General features: G+C 44.2%; 1 protein-coding gene across 1 annotated transcript in view; it reads left to right on the forward strand.

Annotated features, from left to right (window-relative positions):
• astn1 (astrotactin 1) overlaps window positions 1-16,726 on the forward strand; it is a gene marked incomplete at both ends in the record, with an annotated part of 464,656 nt that overhangs the window by 178,377 nt on the left and 269,553 nt on the right. Inside the window, 2 exon segments of the mRNA XM_080778845.1 lie at window positions 2,774-2,858; window positions 8,249-8,323. Coding sequence (XP_080634971.1) covers window positions 2,774-2,858; window positions 8,249-8,323 — 160 coding nt within the window.

Raw genomic sequence — 16,726 nt, forward strand, 5'->3', positions numbered from 1 at the left:
ACGACGTCCTGGTGAGCGGTGCCCATGTGTTGGTTCCCTCAGTGGGGACGTCCTGGTGACCGGTGGTGCCCATGTGTTGGTTCCCTCAGTGGGGACGTCCTGGTGACCGGTGCCCATGTGTTGGTTCCCTCAGTGGGGACGTCCTGGTGACCGGTGGTGCCCATGTGTTGGTTCCCTCAGTGGGGACGTCCTGGTGACCGGTGCCCATGTGTTGGTTCCCTCAGTGGGGACCTCCTGGTGACCGGTGGTGCCCATGTGTTGGTTCCCTCAGTGGGGACGTCCTGGTGACCGGTGGTGCCCATGTGTTGGTTCCCTCAGTGGGGACGTCCTGGTGACCGGTGCCCATGTGTTGGTTCCCACAACACCAGTTTGCTGGCTGGGAGCTCTTGGTGTCTTTGGCAGTGTCCTGCTATAGTCTCATTCTCCTGGCTGCTATGTTGTCGCTCACTCTGAATATTCCGGCATACAGATTCTCGTTGGTAACATGTGTAGTGTACTCTTGCTGATGTTGAGCACTACACGTAACATTCTGGTGTAGCACCCGTCCCGTCTAGAGCCTTCTGCAGAGTTAGCTTCAGGGTCCAGCATTCACTGCCATATATAGGAGAACAGACTCTATACCGTCACGTAGAAGAAGCTGAGTTTGATTTGTCGGGGGAGGTTGGAGTTCCATACACTGGCCAAATGGCCATCCGAAAGACATAATCCATTACAATAATCTTCCGACCATATACAGCAGTGGTTCCCAAGCGTTGTCACGTCAGGTACCCCCTCAAATTGACACTAATTATCCCGCGGACCCCCATTTGAAAAGACATGCCAGGGACCCCCATAAGAGAAGATCTAGCGGTGATTCTCAAACCGTTTAATTTCAAGGACCCCCAGTTTGACATGCATTAGTCCCTAATTAGACCCCCATTTAATGGCATTTCTATCTCTGGTATTGTAAAATCAATGTTAATTTAACTCATTATCCTGGTTTTCCCACCTGGTAGCAGTGCTGCTCATTATCCTGATTTGTCCACCTGGTAGCAGTGCTGGTAGCACCACCTGGTAGCAGGTAGCACCACCTGGTAGCAGTTTGCTGCTCATTATCCTGGCTCACTGCGAGCACGTCAAGGATATCAGAAAAGAGGGGGAAAAAAAGATGAAAAACAAACTGGCATCCAGTTGTTTTACGAACTTCACAACCAAAGGAGAAGGCCGACGGATCAGCATCAGATTAATTAGTTGCCAACTGGCCTGGTTTATATTTAGAACCACAGCGCTGTACGGAAAGGAGACAACAGGCAGGAACATACAGACTAATGCAAGTGGAGCTTCTGAGAAACCTCTGCTTAACCCATTTAAACCCGAGGACGATTCTACAGGTGCCTTCTAAATCCTGACAGTTTTCTGAAAAGCCCCATGTTTCTATGTCAGTGCGTGCTCAACATTTTCCATGTCAAGGACCCGCAGAATTATCTGTATTTGGCTGCAGACCCCCCCATCTGAAAATATGTAGTTCCAGAGAGGAAGCCCCCACAAAGCAAAGATTTGAGTTAAAAACGTTCACTATATATACTGTATATTCAAAAATTTGCAATACATTTTCACAATTCAAAAAATAAATATTATTTATTTTTTTAATTGTGAAAATGTAGTGCAAATGTAGTGCAAAAACAGCAGATATTATCTGCTGTTTTTCAATAGCTAAAGTATAACATAATGCTTAGTTTAAAACACCAAAAGGCTTTCCCGTTCAGAATGGGCTAATGCAAGTGGAGCTTCTGAGAAAAAGCTCTGCATAAACAACGTGCGGTGTCTGTCGGTGCATTTGAAGCACACAGAAACCTTGTTGTGAATGCGTGGTGTCAGAGTGTTACAAAACCGTTGTTATAAATACACTGCGTCAGGTTATCTGAAGTACTTTTTGATCTACCTAAAGGATGAACAACAACACAACTTCTGACTGGCTTGTTTACTGGGGGGGGGGTGAAAAATGATCAATACCGGCCTAAGTATCGCCGTTCAACATGTTTGTCGGGTTAGTGCTGATGGATTTAATGCTTTGATCGACAGAATGGTACAGTTTATTTTATTTATACGTTTTTTTAACAGGGACAATATAAAATACAATGTATCAAGTTGTAAAAAAACATGAAACCGTTGCAATGTATAATGGGTTTGTTGTAGCCAAGGCTAATTTTCAACCCCAGTCCCTGGTTAGGCCTTTCAATAGTTCTATACCTCCACCTAAAACAATCCTTTACATACAGTCAGACATTTAGGGCTATATCTTGCACCATTCTGTTTTTATCTTTTTATCTGTTTGTCCTTGTATTGTCTCTAGCTCACTTTTATATATATATATACAGTATCATCGTTTGTTTCTCGAACAGTTGTTTTTTTTCTTTGATGCTGCTGTGTGACTGCTTTATAACTCTTTTTTTGATTGGTGCAACCACTCCTACAAGCAGCAATGTCCACCTGTGTACCTGTGTACCTGTGTACCTGTGTGTGCACGTGAGCACGAGTATGTTACTTATTTATACCAGTAGGGGGCACCAGAAACAGAGAGAGGGGTGTTGCTGTGCCTGCTAATGAGAGAGAGAGAGAGAGAGAGAGAGAGAGACAGAGAGAGAGAGGGGGTGTGGGGGGGGGGAATTGCACCACTCAGTTCACACGGGTGTGATTTTTTAAAGTAAATACAGATATTACTATACTACGTACTCCTCATACTGGATGGAGGAATACAATCCTAACCTGTCTCTTCTGTCTCATGTTGTTTCAGGTGACTGTCTCTGCCTGGAAGGCTACATGAAGGACCCAGTCCACAAGCACCTCTGCATCCGCAACGAGTGGGGACCCAACCAAGGGTATGTTGTGTTTAGAGCTTCTTCTAACCCTGATCCTAACCCTAATCCTAACCCTGATCCTAACCCTAACGAATGGGTCAAATGGGAACCTGGGGAAGGAAGAGGAAGGGAGACGGGGGGCCGTTCTAGAACAGGGGTTGTCAACTTTGATGGTGGAGAAGGCCAGAGTATGTCCGAACTCATTCCAGGGGACCATGTTGCATATTATACTGTCGGGCAGACACCGTCATACAAACGCAGCGAAAAAATTGCTGATCTGTAACCTCAAGACGCGTTTGTAGATCAGCTACTTTTGCTATTTTTTTAAATTGGAATACATTTTAATTTGAAATGGAATACTGAAAAGTATTTTTTTTAATCAACTTTCAAATGCATTTAGTTATACTTTATGAACATAATCAATACTATCATTAGCATTAAAGTGCGTGCGTGCCAGGGGTGGGGGAATTTCTGGCAAGGTCAGTGCTTGTCATGTATTACAGTAATGGCTCCGAGTGATGAGGTGATCGTCACAGTGGAAAAACGCTGTTTCAGCGTCAGGGAAATGCCTATAAATGTTTAATTGGGTTCATATAATGGGAAAAAAGATAATTCCTTGACATTTTGGCTATGCCTGAGTCACCACCACCTCCTCCCCCGCCGTAAGACACATAGCAAAAATAGTTGAGCCCACACATATCCTGATCATGATGATTTGGATTCATTCATTCATCCATGCATTTCTTATTAAAGTGTATGTATATAACTTCACTCTTCCACCCCGGATTTGAACCCGGCTGTCTGCCCCGACTGTGACGATATGAGTCAGGACTGTATGGAGATACGCTAAGGGGGAAGGATATAGGAACAGCCACGCTGTAAACACAATGATACATACAGTATGGAGGCATGCTATTTATCTATAATGATTGCACAGCTTAGGAATGATTTTAGGCTACTCATGGATATGTCGGATACTTCAACGATGCAAAGCTGTTTCATCGGTCTCCTGATTAAAGCAACACACATGGTGTCACACAGGAGAGAGAGAGAGAGAGAGAGAGAGAGAGAGAGAGAGAGAGAGAGAGAGAGAGAGAGAGAGAGAGAGAGAGAGAGGATATATATATGCCATACGCAGAGGAGAGAGAGACATCTATATGCCATACGCAGAGGAGAGAGAGACATCTATATGCCATACGCAGAGGAGAGAGAGTGGGTAGACATTTTGGGGCACCGGTTAGAGAAAGCGAACCCTTGTTGTTGCCGGAAGGTTGCCGGTACGATTCCTGTCCACCAACCGGCAGGAACCATCTGCGTGATGGTGGAAGTGAAGACTGTCTTTTATATGTACTGTACCTGGATGCTTGTGCTCAGACAGCTACTATTTTTATTTTATTTTTTGTAAAAAATCTGAACAAAATGTGTCCCTATAGTGAAACATGCCCAAGAATGGGGGACGACGGTGTGAGAGACGAGTGCTTATATGAACCGATTCCCTTCCCGACATCTCATTCTTTATCTTTTTTCTTTTCCACCCACGTGTTCATATTTATTTCTCCTTCCTCGATGACTCCCTCGGTGCGTTCCCCTTGTCTTCCCCCCTCTGTCATCCTGGTGATGGAGTGGTCCTTCCGGGGCCCGGGAGGGAGGGAGGGAGGGAGGGAGGGAGGCAGGGAGGCTGGTGGTGGTGGAGAACCTAAATGTTTAATGACCTGTGCTTCTCATGGTCGTCGAGGGTCCGCTGTTGGGTCTTTCTCTGATGTCTTCTCTCCCTGGCCTGTACAGTACACAGACAGTACAGCAGTGGTTCCTATATAGTCTTATTCATGTCAAGAACTCCCAAATACCCCCATTTGAAGAGATATGCCAGGAAAACCCCATAAAGGAAACATTTTTATTACGGCTCTTTCAGTGATTCTCAAACATTTTCATTTCAAGCACCCACCAGTTTCACATGAACCAGGCTATGTATGAACCCCCACTTAATGGCATTTCTATCTCTGGGACCCCGATTTGTATTGTGTAAAATCAATGTTAATTTAACTCTGAGAGTGTACAAATTATTTGTACAGACCCATAAGGGTCCATTTGGTTCCTAACTGCGTGCGTGCGTGCAGTCGAGCCTTGTTTTAATTTACCTGGTTACTTGTTTCTCTCAAAAAATATGGCAACAGTCCTCTTCAGTACACTCTCTCTCTCTCTCTCTCTCTCTCTCTCTCTCTCTCTCTCTCCTGTCACAGTGTCATGGTGTCTCTCTCCCTCCCATTCCACTGGTGGTAAATAGATATGAGGAGGCCAAAGTCACATATGCTTGTCAGCAGCTGGGCAGCACATTTTTCAGTCGGCGTGTTTTACATCGTGTCATATGTCATAATGCTCCTGTTTTACATCATATCATACAATGCTACACAATGTCACAATGCTCCCGTTGATGTGTGAGGCTGTCACGGGAGCCATACGAAATAATGTCGTTGGAAAAAGATGTGTGTAATATACAAGGGGGCCATGGTAATTTGTCATATTATGAAACTGCACACTGTAACCTTTCATATGATGTATTGCTCATTGAAATTGGTGGGGAAATGAAGAAGATATGACCATTTGAAACTTGTTGAACTGGAAACCCCAAAGTACAGTATTTGCCATTCTAAGATTTCAAAGTATTTAGCATCTCTGAGCCCAGGAACGGGTGTGACAATAGATACCGGTCTCCACCCCTAGATACTTGCATAAACACTCCCCCCCCCATCCACTAACCACTCCCCCCACTAGGTTAGCTGTCAACTGCACAGAATGACTTGAGTGGACACTTGGTAAAACCAAGTGGGCTCTTAGAATAAATAGAGATGAGAATTAGAATTAGTTTGTTTATTTTCACATACTTGAAATTTGCATACTGTGACAATGACAAATAAGAGTGGCATAAGAATAAGAATAAAATACAACTAACAGTTTAACATTGCACTTTCCCTGTGACTAAATACATATATACAGTTTAAATTTGCACTTTCCCTGGGACTAAAAAAAGTATAAAAGTTTAAAATTACACTTTGCCTGGGACTAAAGAGTATACAGAATATATAGTTTAAAACTGCACTTTGCCTGGGACTAAATACATGAAGTTTAAAATATCAGTTTGTCTGTGGGCTAAAGAAATATAGTTTCAAATTGCACTTTGCCTGGGACGAAAGAGTATACAGAATATGAAGTTTAAAATCTCACTTTGTCTGTGGACTAAATAAATATAATACAGTTTCAAATTGCACTTTGCCTGGTGTGGTCAACAATGTTCAATCAATAATATGACACAATAGCTATAGGCAGTTTATAAATGTTACACTCGGACAGTCTTCCTTATTGGTGCTGTGGACTTTGGTTTGGGGCACGTTGTGTCTTGTGCATCATCACGACAGAATTTTATGATTTCTTTAAAAAATATATTCCTGAACGGGCTGTGTCCAGTCCAGGTGGGGGTTGTACTGGAAGACCATGCACTGGGCCTTGGGATCTTTGAGCAGCTGAAACTCTATACTACTCAAAACTGAAGTGCTGGTAGCTCTTTATCTGTGGGATTTTGCGGAATCCTGGACAAGTTTGTGGAATCCTGGACAAAAAACAACAACACAAACGCTGGGTTACTATAACTAACAACGTTAGTCTGCCTGGACTCTATTTACTGTTCAGCGCTTGGATCCGGTCTAGAGCCCACCCACTTAAACATACACTCACACAAACGTTTCCATATCCGTTCTATACCGGGTGTTGTTATAAACAGCGCTAACGCTAACAGCACACTGCGAATTAAAACACACGCTACTGCATCATGTATCAGTCTTACTTAAAACAAACTCATCATAAACAGACTGATTTCAGAGACTATAGACCCTGAATATAAACGAGACCATAATGAAACTCACCCATAGATGAAGCAAAATGTGGCTCGACACACCACGATGGCGTTCACCATGTATGTGGATCTGTTGAACCTTCGCTTCGCGTTGACTTCCTTCGTGGGTTGAGTCATTTCGGAGTCGTTCATACAAGTCTTTATAATCGCCAAGATAACCAGGTATTTCTGGTCCTTTGTCAAAGCTGCCATGTCTGTTCGGGTCTCCCAGATCATGTCTGGATCGAGTTGTTTGCTGCAAGACGAATGCGGCTGTTCTACGTTCTCTTTTGATCTTTTATGACATCCGCAGTCAAAGTTTATTATTTTCTCCATTTCTGCTGGTCGGTCGGTGTCCACTGCTACATTATTGACTTCTGGTACAAGTAAAAGCGAGGCGATGCCGACCTGTACACCACCCGGCCCAGCTGTCCCTCCAGACTCGTCTTCCTCGTCCTCGTTATCACAACACAAACTCCTGTTGATTTGATCGAAAACAACGCCATGGCCTTCATCATCAGTGTCAGATTCATCCGTGAGCTCTAAACCCGGGTCACTGGCACCGTGTATGAAATCTGAAATGGAGGTTCCCAGGAGATCGTCTTGTGCCTGTCCATTCAACGCGTTAAGCAAGCGTTCCAATTCCAAGTTACTAGCCATGATCACAAACAAACAACAAGAATGATGTTGTGTTTACTACTGACAGCCTGAACACGTTGTTGCTACTTATGGGCCGGTGATCGGCTACGTGAAACTGGAGAACAATACATAGGTGTGGCCAATCGAAACAGCTCTATGTAAATACGTGCAGGAATGTTCACACCCCCAAAATACGGAAAATAATCTTTAATTATAGAGACATTTTTGCAACCTAATTACAACGACTTAATGACACTAAAACGACTTTCTGATGGAATAAAAACATACTTTAACATTCCAACTGTGTTCATGTGGCTAAAAAACGAAAACCACCAAAAAAAAAGAAAGAATGTATTTTGTTCTATTGTGAAGTTTCATTAGTGCCGACTTGTGGTTGAAATCACTGGGAGCGGTCACATATATGGTTAATACATTATTTTTTTGAGGGGGGGGGGGACTGCGAAGCCTTGTTATGTATCTTCCCCTTTACATTTTAAACACTTAACGGAGCGGAGCACCCCCCAAAAAAAACGTATTTTCTCACCATAAAGTGATGACCAGTGGAGTCTAAGGGTCGATTCCACCCACTTTTATTCGGCTCTAAAATAGGAGTATGAATCGCGCCTAAGGCATAGGACACTTTCATGTCATCAAATTATTGGCATAGGAATGCGACAGAAAAATATATTTTGAACTTTGAACGTTGTATTTTTTTCTGATTGTTCTCTCTCTCTCTCCCCCTCCCCCCCCCTCTCTCCCCCCCCCCCCCCCCATCTCCCTCTCTCTCCCCCCCCATCTCTCTCTCTCTCCCCCCCCCATCTCTCTCTCTCCCCCCTCCCTCCCCCCCTCTCTCTCCCCCTCTCTCTCTCCCATTCCGTGTTGCCAGACCCTGGCCTTACACCATCTTCCAGCGCGGCTTTGATCTGGTGATGGGAGAACAGCCCTCTGATCGCATTTTCAGGTAAGCAAACACACACACACACACACACGCACACACACACACACACACGCACACACACACACACACAAAGGTCATGCCAGGCCCAAGCCGGTGTGTTCTTAAATGACCCCGCTGTGGCTGAACCGGCAGGCGGTATCACAAATAACGTACAAAGTAATTTGAGCAAAGGAATGTTCTTCTGTCGGTCTCTCTCTCTCTCTCTCTCTCTCTCTCTCTCTCTCTCTCTCTCTCTCTCTATCTCCTTCGTCATTTGATTAGTTGGAGATAGCGGCGGCGGGGGGTTGAATTGCGTAGCAGCAGCGCGAGCGGCGTGGCTTTTTAGCCTATCAGACTGTCTGTCACTTTTAAGCACTGCCATGTAATGGGACTGAGAGATTAGATTCTCGACGACTGGGAGAACAGAGCCAGTTCATTCTGTGTCCCCCCGCCTCGCAGGTCAGGCACCCAATGTCTTTTAGAGAACTGAGGAGGGGGAGGGGGGGTGGGGGGGGGGGAGGGAGCGAGAGAGGGGGGGGGGGGGGGTCCATGACGCACACACACACACTCTGTCTTACTTTATGTACAAGAAGTCTCCCGCACCATTAGAGAATTTAGAAATAATTGTCATTCTGATTTGAATGATGTTTGCCTGTGCCTTTACCTGAGCAACAAAATCTTATCCCAACGACACAAACATTATATTTTCTACGTTTTTGGGTCCTGAGAGGCTATATAAATCTCATCGAATGGTGGTCCGTGTGGCTCAAATGATGGATAAATAAGGGTCCCTTTTGGGATGAAAACCTCCTTCTGCAGAGCAGTGGTTTCTGAAGCCTTTTATATAAGCTCTGGATAAACAACGCTGTTGTTGTCTCTGGCTTTGTGCACAGGGAATAGTTAACGCAGTCGTTCTGGAGCTGTCGACGGCTCGTTCATAGTCTCGTTACTCTCTTTCTCTCTCTCTGTGTCTCTGTCTGTAGATATGCACACCGTATAGAGAATGGTGTTCACGGCTCTGCAAAAAAGATGTGTTTCTCTGTACATCAGAGGCAATGTTTTCAGCACGCAGCCAGCCAGCCAGCCAGCCAGGCAGGCAGAAATTGAAGTCTCTGATTCAGTTTTTGAGAGCAACCTTTGCTGTCTTCTTCCCTTTCCCGTTTTCAAATTGATTGCATCTGTGGCTGGAGAGAAAAGGAGAAAAGTGAAATTGTTATCAGTGATACCGATTCTCTCGCTTCTTGTGGAGACCCACCGTTTTAGAACACGGCGACAGGCAACAAACTGCACAAAAATAATAATAATACGAAAAAATATCCACCAGAAGACTGATTAAGTTGTATGTACCATGCACCACCCAGCAAAGTAATTCTCCACATGTCACGTGTGTGTGTGTGTGTGTGTGTGTGTGTGTGTGTGTGTGTGTGTGTGTGTGTGTGTGTGTGTGTGTGTGTGTGTGTGTGTGTGTGTGTGTGTGTGTGTGCGCGCGCGCGGCGCTATTCGTGATCTTATTCTTTGGGCTATGAACCACTTCATGACCATATATAGGTGAGAGTAGGAACGAAGATTCCGCTCATTGCACACAATTAATTAACCAGGACGAGTATACCCGTCAACGGGATCAAATGGATCCCGATCAAAATAGCAGATCTACAGGCTCATAGAGCTTGTAGATCTGGGACCTATACAAGCTACGAGCTTGTAGGTCTGCTATTTTTTTTTTTAATCGTGAAAACTGGAGGATTTAGAAGATTTTTTTAAATTATTATTTCGAGGTCAGGCCTAAATGGGTTAATAATAATGGCCCCGGTGGCTGGAGTTAGACGTCCAGGCTCCTTGGGCTGGTAATCCAGTCCGGCAGTGTGCCGCGGGTTCGATTCCCGATCCCAACGGCCTTTACTGCATAACACCAACCCCCCCCCCCCCCCCATTTCCTGTCAGCCTACTGTATACCTATCCCTCTGTAAAAAAGGACATCATGAGTTGCATAAGGAGAAGAGACTGGAGCAGCACGGACGTTCAGAGCCTTTTATTCAGGTGCTAAAAGTATACAAACGACTTAACGTTTCCACCTTGCGGTCTTCATCAGAGACAAGTGGCGAGTGTCAATGGCATAACTTATAGCTAAGTACATGCAGTGACATGAGTCTGAAGACCGCAGTTTTGTATACTTTAGCAAGTTTTGTATACTTTAGCACCTAAATAAAAGGCTCTTAGATAGCATTTTATGTCGACTTAGATAGTATTTTAGACAGACTTATAGCTCGTTACGTAGACAGCACTAGAATTGCATTTTATGTAGTCATAGCACTTTATAGTACTTTATATAATATGTATATTGTATAATATAAAATATAGTATAGTATGTATAGTTGACATAGATACTCCACTGTTACGTTCTTAGCTTATACACGATTCGAACTATATGTAAGTCACTCTGGATCAAGAGCGTCTGCTAAATGCCTAAATTGTAAAATTGCTCTAAATGTCCGTGCTGCTCCAGTCTCAGTCTAAAAATGTGCTGTCCCGTCCACATAAACGTAGAAACAAGCCCTGTAGCCTGGCTCAAAGTGATTTGGAGGGCCGTGGGCCAATGCATATCATTTTGGGGCGGGCCTTCACATGAAAAAAAATGTTTTTAGAACCTTTCAGAAAACTGTTAGAGGATTTTAGAAGCCATTTTGTACGGAATCGGACTCGCACATTTATAAGGTCTTAATTTAAATTGGTTAAATGCCTTCTGTGTAGGGAACCTGGTGCCCACGTTGTGTCTAGCCACGCCATTAAAGTAGCTTTTGGTTCTCGAGGGGCTCCCCGTACACTGCCATCCATCCTAATTTAAAGGTTTTCAGGCGTTCGCTTTGAACTTTGCCAAAGAGCCCACGTCGGCGTTGAGTGCCGGCACGCGACTCGAATACCAATGAGGCGTTTCGCGCGGCGCGCCACGGCCATTAGCTTATTTGCTCAAGCAAATATTACCATTAAGCCATTCTGGACGGGAACCCCCTTTTTGGTGTTAGCATTATGTTATGCTTTAGCTATTGAAAAATAGCAGACCTACAAGCTCATAGCGCGCCACCGAGTGGCGTGAAAATGTGGCTCAAATCTTTGAATATATATTCTTTCAGAGCGAACGTTTTAACTTGAATCTTTGCTTCTGAGAGGTTGCTGGAACAACATATTTTCAGATGGGGGAGCGGAGGCATATTACATAATAATGTTTGGGGTTCTTGACGTGAAATATTGAGAACCGCTGATACAGAAACATGAGGTTTTTCCAGAAAACCTCTATTTAAATTATTTTTAAGTCAGTCAGGCCTAAATGGGTTAAACATAAAGGCGAGTGAGGCAATTAAAATGGCACTCATGCGGAGAGAAGACGTCGACTTTACAAAAAAGAAAAGCTAAACAAACAAGAAAGAAAGCCACGCAGGGGAATGAAAACTTGCACGTCGCGCTGTTTCGAGGAGGAAGCTACTGTATTGTTGCGATTATCTTCTGCATGGTTGTCATTTTGCATATTAGCGCAGTATACTGTACTTAGTCCAGTACTTTCAACTTGTTTTCCATTTCTCATACATGCAATGGTGTAAAGTAAGTAAGTAACTTATAGTTAAGTACAATTTTGAGGTAGTGTTTATCTGTTTCTTTTTACTTTAATGAAGTATTTACAAATTGCAATACTTTTGATTCTACTCTACTCCTCTACTCCACACTCGGAGGCAAATATTATACTTTTACTTCCCTATACAATTAATTGAATTATTAATTATTAGCTCCTTTGTAGATTGAGTTTATTGTTACAAACATTTAAATTAGGAAAAAAATGGGGGAAAAAAAGCCTCTGCTCCCAGAAGAACCAGCACTGACTTGTGAGGCGGTCATAATATGGGATTAATAAAGTTTTAATGGACTTACACACTGAGGCCATTATCGCTCGGATGAATCCAATGCATTATATTAAATGAAAGGACAGTGTGGGAGTTTGATTCATAGAATTTGTCAAAGATCGGAAACAAGGGAGGTAATTGGACGGACGCAATTAAGCTTTCTCCTCTGCAGCAACGTGACTAATCTCTAGCAATGCCTCTCCAACATGATCCACTGTCCTTTTCCTTATGCTAAGTTAGCGTTTTATTACTAAATGCAAATTTGGCGATGCGGTCGCCGGAAATGTGTTAAGTCTGCAGAGGACGGCCCTCATAACCATTTAATCAACACGCACCATCGTTTGTGCTACAAGCAGAGCGAGCGAGCGAGCGAGCATGCATAATTCATTAGTGCTAATAATGCGTTTGATGTTAATGCGACTATACCGTGCTAATTTCAAGACTGTTTAACGTTTGACATATCCTTGGCAGTGTCTTTAAAGATCGATGTTCGTCGAATCACAAAGAACCCTTTTTGAAAGTATTTTGTACCAGACATTTAGTTGTCAGAGTGGACCACCCACTGATGGTGAATACGTCGCCCTCTTTTCCCTTAGAGTGGACCACCCACTGATGATGGTAAACGGTAAATGGTGCATTTATATAGCGCCTTTATCCAAGGCGCTTTACATAGATTGTGCGTCAATTCACCCATTCACAAAAACATTCATACACCGATGGCAGCGGAAACCATGCAAGGCACCAACCTGCACATCATGAGCAATTAGGGGTCCAGTGTCTTGCTCAAGGACACTTCGACACCAACTCTGGGGGAGCCCACAGGGTTCGAACTGGCAACCTTGCGGTTTACCATCCAGCCACTCTACCCCCTGAGCCACAACCACCCCGGAATACCAGCTCATCACCAGCTCAGACACACAGTCCTCCAGTGTAACAGTTTGCGATACCGTATAGTAATGTACTATAATGTTCTGTATTTTGTTCTGCTTTACATTCGTTCACGTGTCATGGCCTCAAACACGTGAACGTGCGCAATGATATAGTCAACGGACCAGTGCTGGCTCGAGCTGCAATGACAAATTCGGCCACTATGTCCATTTCGCCTCAGGGTTTCCTCCGGGTGCCGTCTCTAATATTCATATATACTCTAAGGGATCAGGCTGTCACTGCAGTCTGCAGCCAATCAGGCTGTCACTGCAGTCTGCAGCCAATCACGTTTTTCTTTCGCTAACTCTCATTCCATTATAAAATATATAAAACATATTATATAGGCTATAGTCTACCTGTCCTGACAACTATTAAACTGATGTAGTGTCACTGTTGGTCCAGCCAGACAGAACACAAAAATAGGGAGGTGGATGGATAGGGTAAACAAAAAAAAAACAAGGACACCGAGCCATCCCACTTTTACACCCAGAGAACACCACCGAGCACTGATACTCGAGAAAGTTATTTATTTACTTTATTATACAGAGTGTAAAATCCCCACAGCCTTTTACAATGGGTTCCTATGGGATGACGTAGGGCAGAAACACTGACCACTAGCCAACAACTCCTTCACAAAGCACTGAAAAGGCCTTTTGGTGTTTTAAACATTATGTTATAATTTAGCTATTGAAAAATACCAGATCTATACAAGCTCATAGCGCACCACCGAGTGGCGCGCTACGAGCTTGCAGGTCTTCTATTTTTGATAAGTCGTAAAAATGTGGCACAAATCTTTGAATATATATATTTCAGAGCAATCATTTTTAACTAAAATATTGGCTTCTGGGGGGTTCCTGGAACTACATATTTTTAGATGGGGGGTCCGTGGCCCAATAGAGAAAGTTCTTGACGTGAAAAAGGTTGAGCACCATGACTGACATAGAAACATTGTTTTCAGAAAAAAATTAGGATTAAGAAGCCTTTTTTTTGCGGGAGGGATTTGGGAGTACACTGGCCACTAGCCAACAACTCCTTCACAAAGCACTGAAAAGGCTGTATACAGTAGATAGAGCTGTATACAGTAGTTGCATTGGCTAATATTTCCACAACTTTGTCACAATTAAACTGAGACAAAGGATAGATGCCAGCGTGATATACTCTGCCTTTAATGTAAGTGGCTCTGGATTAAGAGCGTCTGCTAAATGCCTAAATTGCAAATTGTAACTATAGATTCTGCCAAGTCTTATAGCCTCGGTTATACTTATCTGCGAAAAAGAAAAGCTTGGTCACAACGTATAAGGCAAAGAAGCTATATCGGCGGATGTATCCTCCGGTGACACCCGTCAGATGTATTTCCCCCGGATACGATATTTTCCCGACCAATCACAACACTGATTTGTAAAGCATCAACGTAATTTCCTTGGGGCAATACTTCCGCTAAAATCCCGCGACTACCGCCCGGGCAAATGATAGTCTTTTCAGCCTACAGTAGGTCTTGCCCAGGGTGGCCAAGCCCCGCCCTGCCTGCGTTGCGATTGGCTGAATGCAAAAAAAAACAAAACAAGGACACCACCCTATGAAGGGGTTTAATATTATAATAGCATAATAATTTATAAAGCACTTATCAGAACAGTGCTGTACAGTAAGTGCTTTACATACAACGGAGGTTCTAAAACCAGCACGACGCCATGCATAAAACAACGTGCACTGAGAGAGATAACACATTAAGGAACCAAACAAAGTTTCAAAATGTTTTTTTAACTAAAAGTTTTAAGAAGGGATTTAACAAAAAGAAAGTGATTCATGAATTTAAAGGCCGAGCTCCTCCAGGTCGTTCCAGAGTGGAGGAGACGTCTGACAGCAGCGGAAGCCGAGGCGCGCTGCTCGTTGGCCCTTTGTCTTCAGCCTCAGATAAACTCCAGTGTGTCTCTCCTCCTCCTCCTCCTCCTCCTCCTCCTCCTCCTTCCTGGCTGTGCTTCTTCCTTGTTTCCATCAAGCCCCGCTGTTTTGCATCCGCGTTTGACACGGTGGGAGGTGGGGGTGTGCCACTTCAGCAGTGCCGGCAATTTAGCTGCATGAGTTTGATAACCTGTTAGAGCGCTCCACCTCCTCCTCCTCCACCTCCTCCTCCTCCTCCTCCTCCTCTGAAAAGACACAGCTTCAGCTTGCATTCATTGTATTAATTAATCCTCCTCATCCGGAGAAAAATATAAACGCCCGCCCTCACATATATATATATATATATATATATATATTTGGTGCTGAGCTAAAACTGTAACAAAAAAAAACCCTGAAATTCTAGAACAAAGCGGGGTGGGGGGGGGGGGGGGGGGGTGGGGGCTTTGAGTGCACTTTTGAATGCTACAAAATATATTTTATTAGCGACACAAAAACAATGTTTTGACCGCCAGGTCTTTATGTTACTTCATGCTTGATAAAGCTCATGGTCGAAACGTCATTTTGTTGCTACATACATGTGTCATTAATAGATATTTTTTGAGCATTCAAAAGTGAGTTTCGAGCCCCCTTTTAATCCTCATCACCACAAATATAACGCTATACTGCATATATGCATTGATTAATTGAGGTATGTGTGAGAAACAGAAGTTCACCGTACTGCAGTGTAAAATGACATGATAATCAGTAAATCTTGTTTAGTCCACAAAAGGTGACTGTATATCGCTCATTATATACTGTACATCCATACAGGGGAGTTGCAGTGCTTTTGAGTTGCAGGTATTTTGTGTTCAGCCTCTTTGCCAGCTGTATTCTCCGTCGTGTAGAGAGAGAGAGAGAGAGAGAGAGAGGGGGTTGATAACGACACTGAAATAACAAAGCCTGAGACAACTGCCTGCATGCTCATGTAACGGTCGAGTACCTCCTCTGACGTTCAAGGTGCCTTTCTGTGGCTTTGTGTCACAGACAGCCTGGCAGGGCGCTGCCTCCATGCACCCGGAACTAGAACACAGACAGCCTGACAGGGCACTGCCTTCAGGCACCCGGAACTAGTAGAGGCAACCACACTGACCCTGTGGGAGCCCCACCCCCACCCCGTAGGGCAAAGCCAGGAGGGACGAGAAGCGTAACCACCTCTACGTTACTACGGAGATGCACTGCAGCGCGACAGCTTAGCTTAGCAACACTGTAGAGATAGGAGAGTGTGGTAGGGCGACAGCTTAGCTAGCAACACTGTAGAGATAGGAGAGTGTGGTAGGGCGACAGCTTAGCTAGCAACACTGTAGAGATAGGAGAGTGTGGTAGGGCGACAGCTTAGCTAGCAACACTGTAGAGATAGGAGAGTGTGGTAGGGCGACAGCTTAGCTAGCAACACTGTAGAGATAGGAGAGTGTGGTAGGGCGACAGCTTAGCTTAGCAACACTGTAGAGATAGGAGAGTGTGGTAGGGCGACAGCTTAGCTATAGCAACACTGTAGAGATAGGAGAGTGTGGTAGGGCGACAGCTTAGCTAGCAACACTGTAGAGATAGGAGAGTGTGGTAGGGCGACAGCTTAGCTTAGCAACACTGTAGAGATAGGAGAGTGTGGTAGGGCGACAGCTTAGCTTAGCAACACTGTAGAGATAGGAGAGTGTGGTAGGGCGACAGCTTAGCT

This window comes from Protomyctophum bolini (genome assembly GCF_963924005.1).
Source record: "Protomyctophum bolini genome assembly, chromosome: 12".
NCBI classification, from domain to species: domain Eukaryota; kingdom Metazoa; phylum Chordata; class Actinopteri; order Myctophiformes; family Myctophidae; genus Protomyctophum; species Protomyctophum bolini.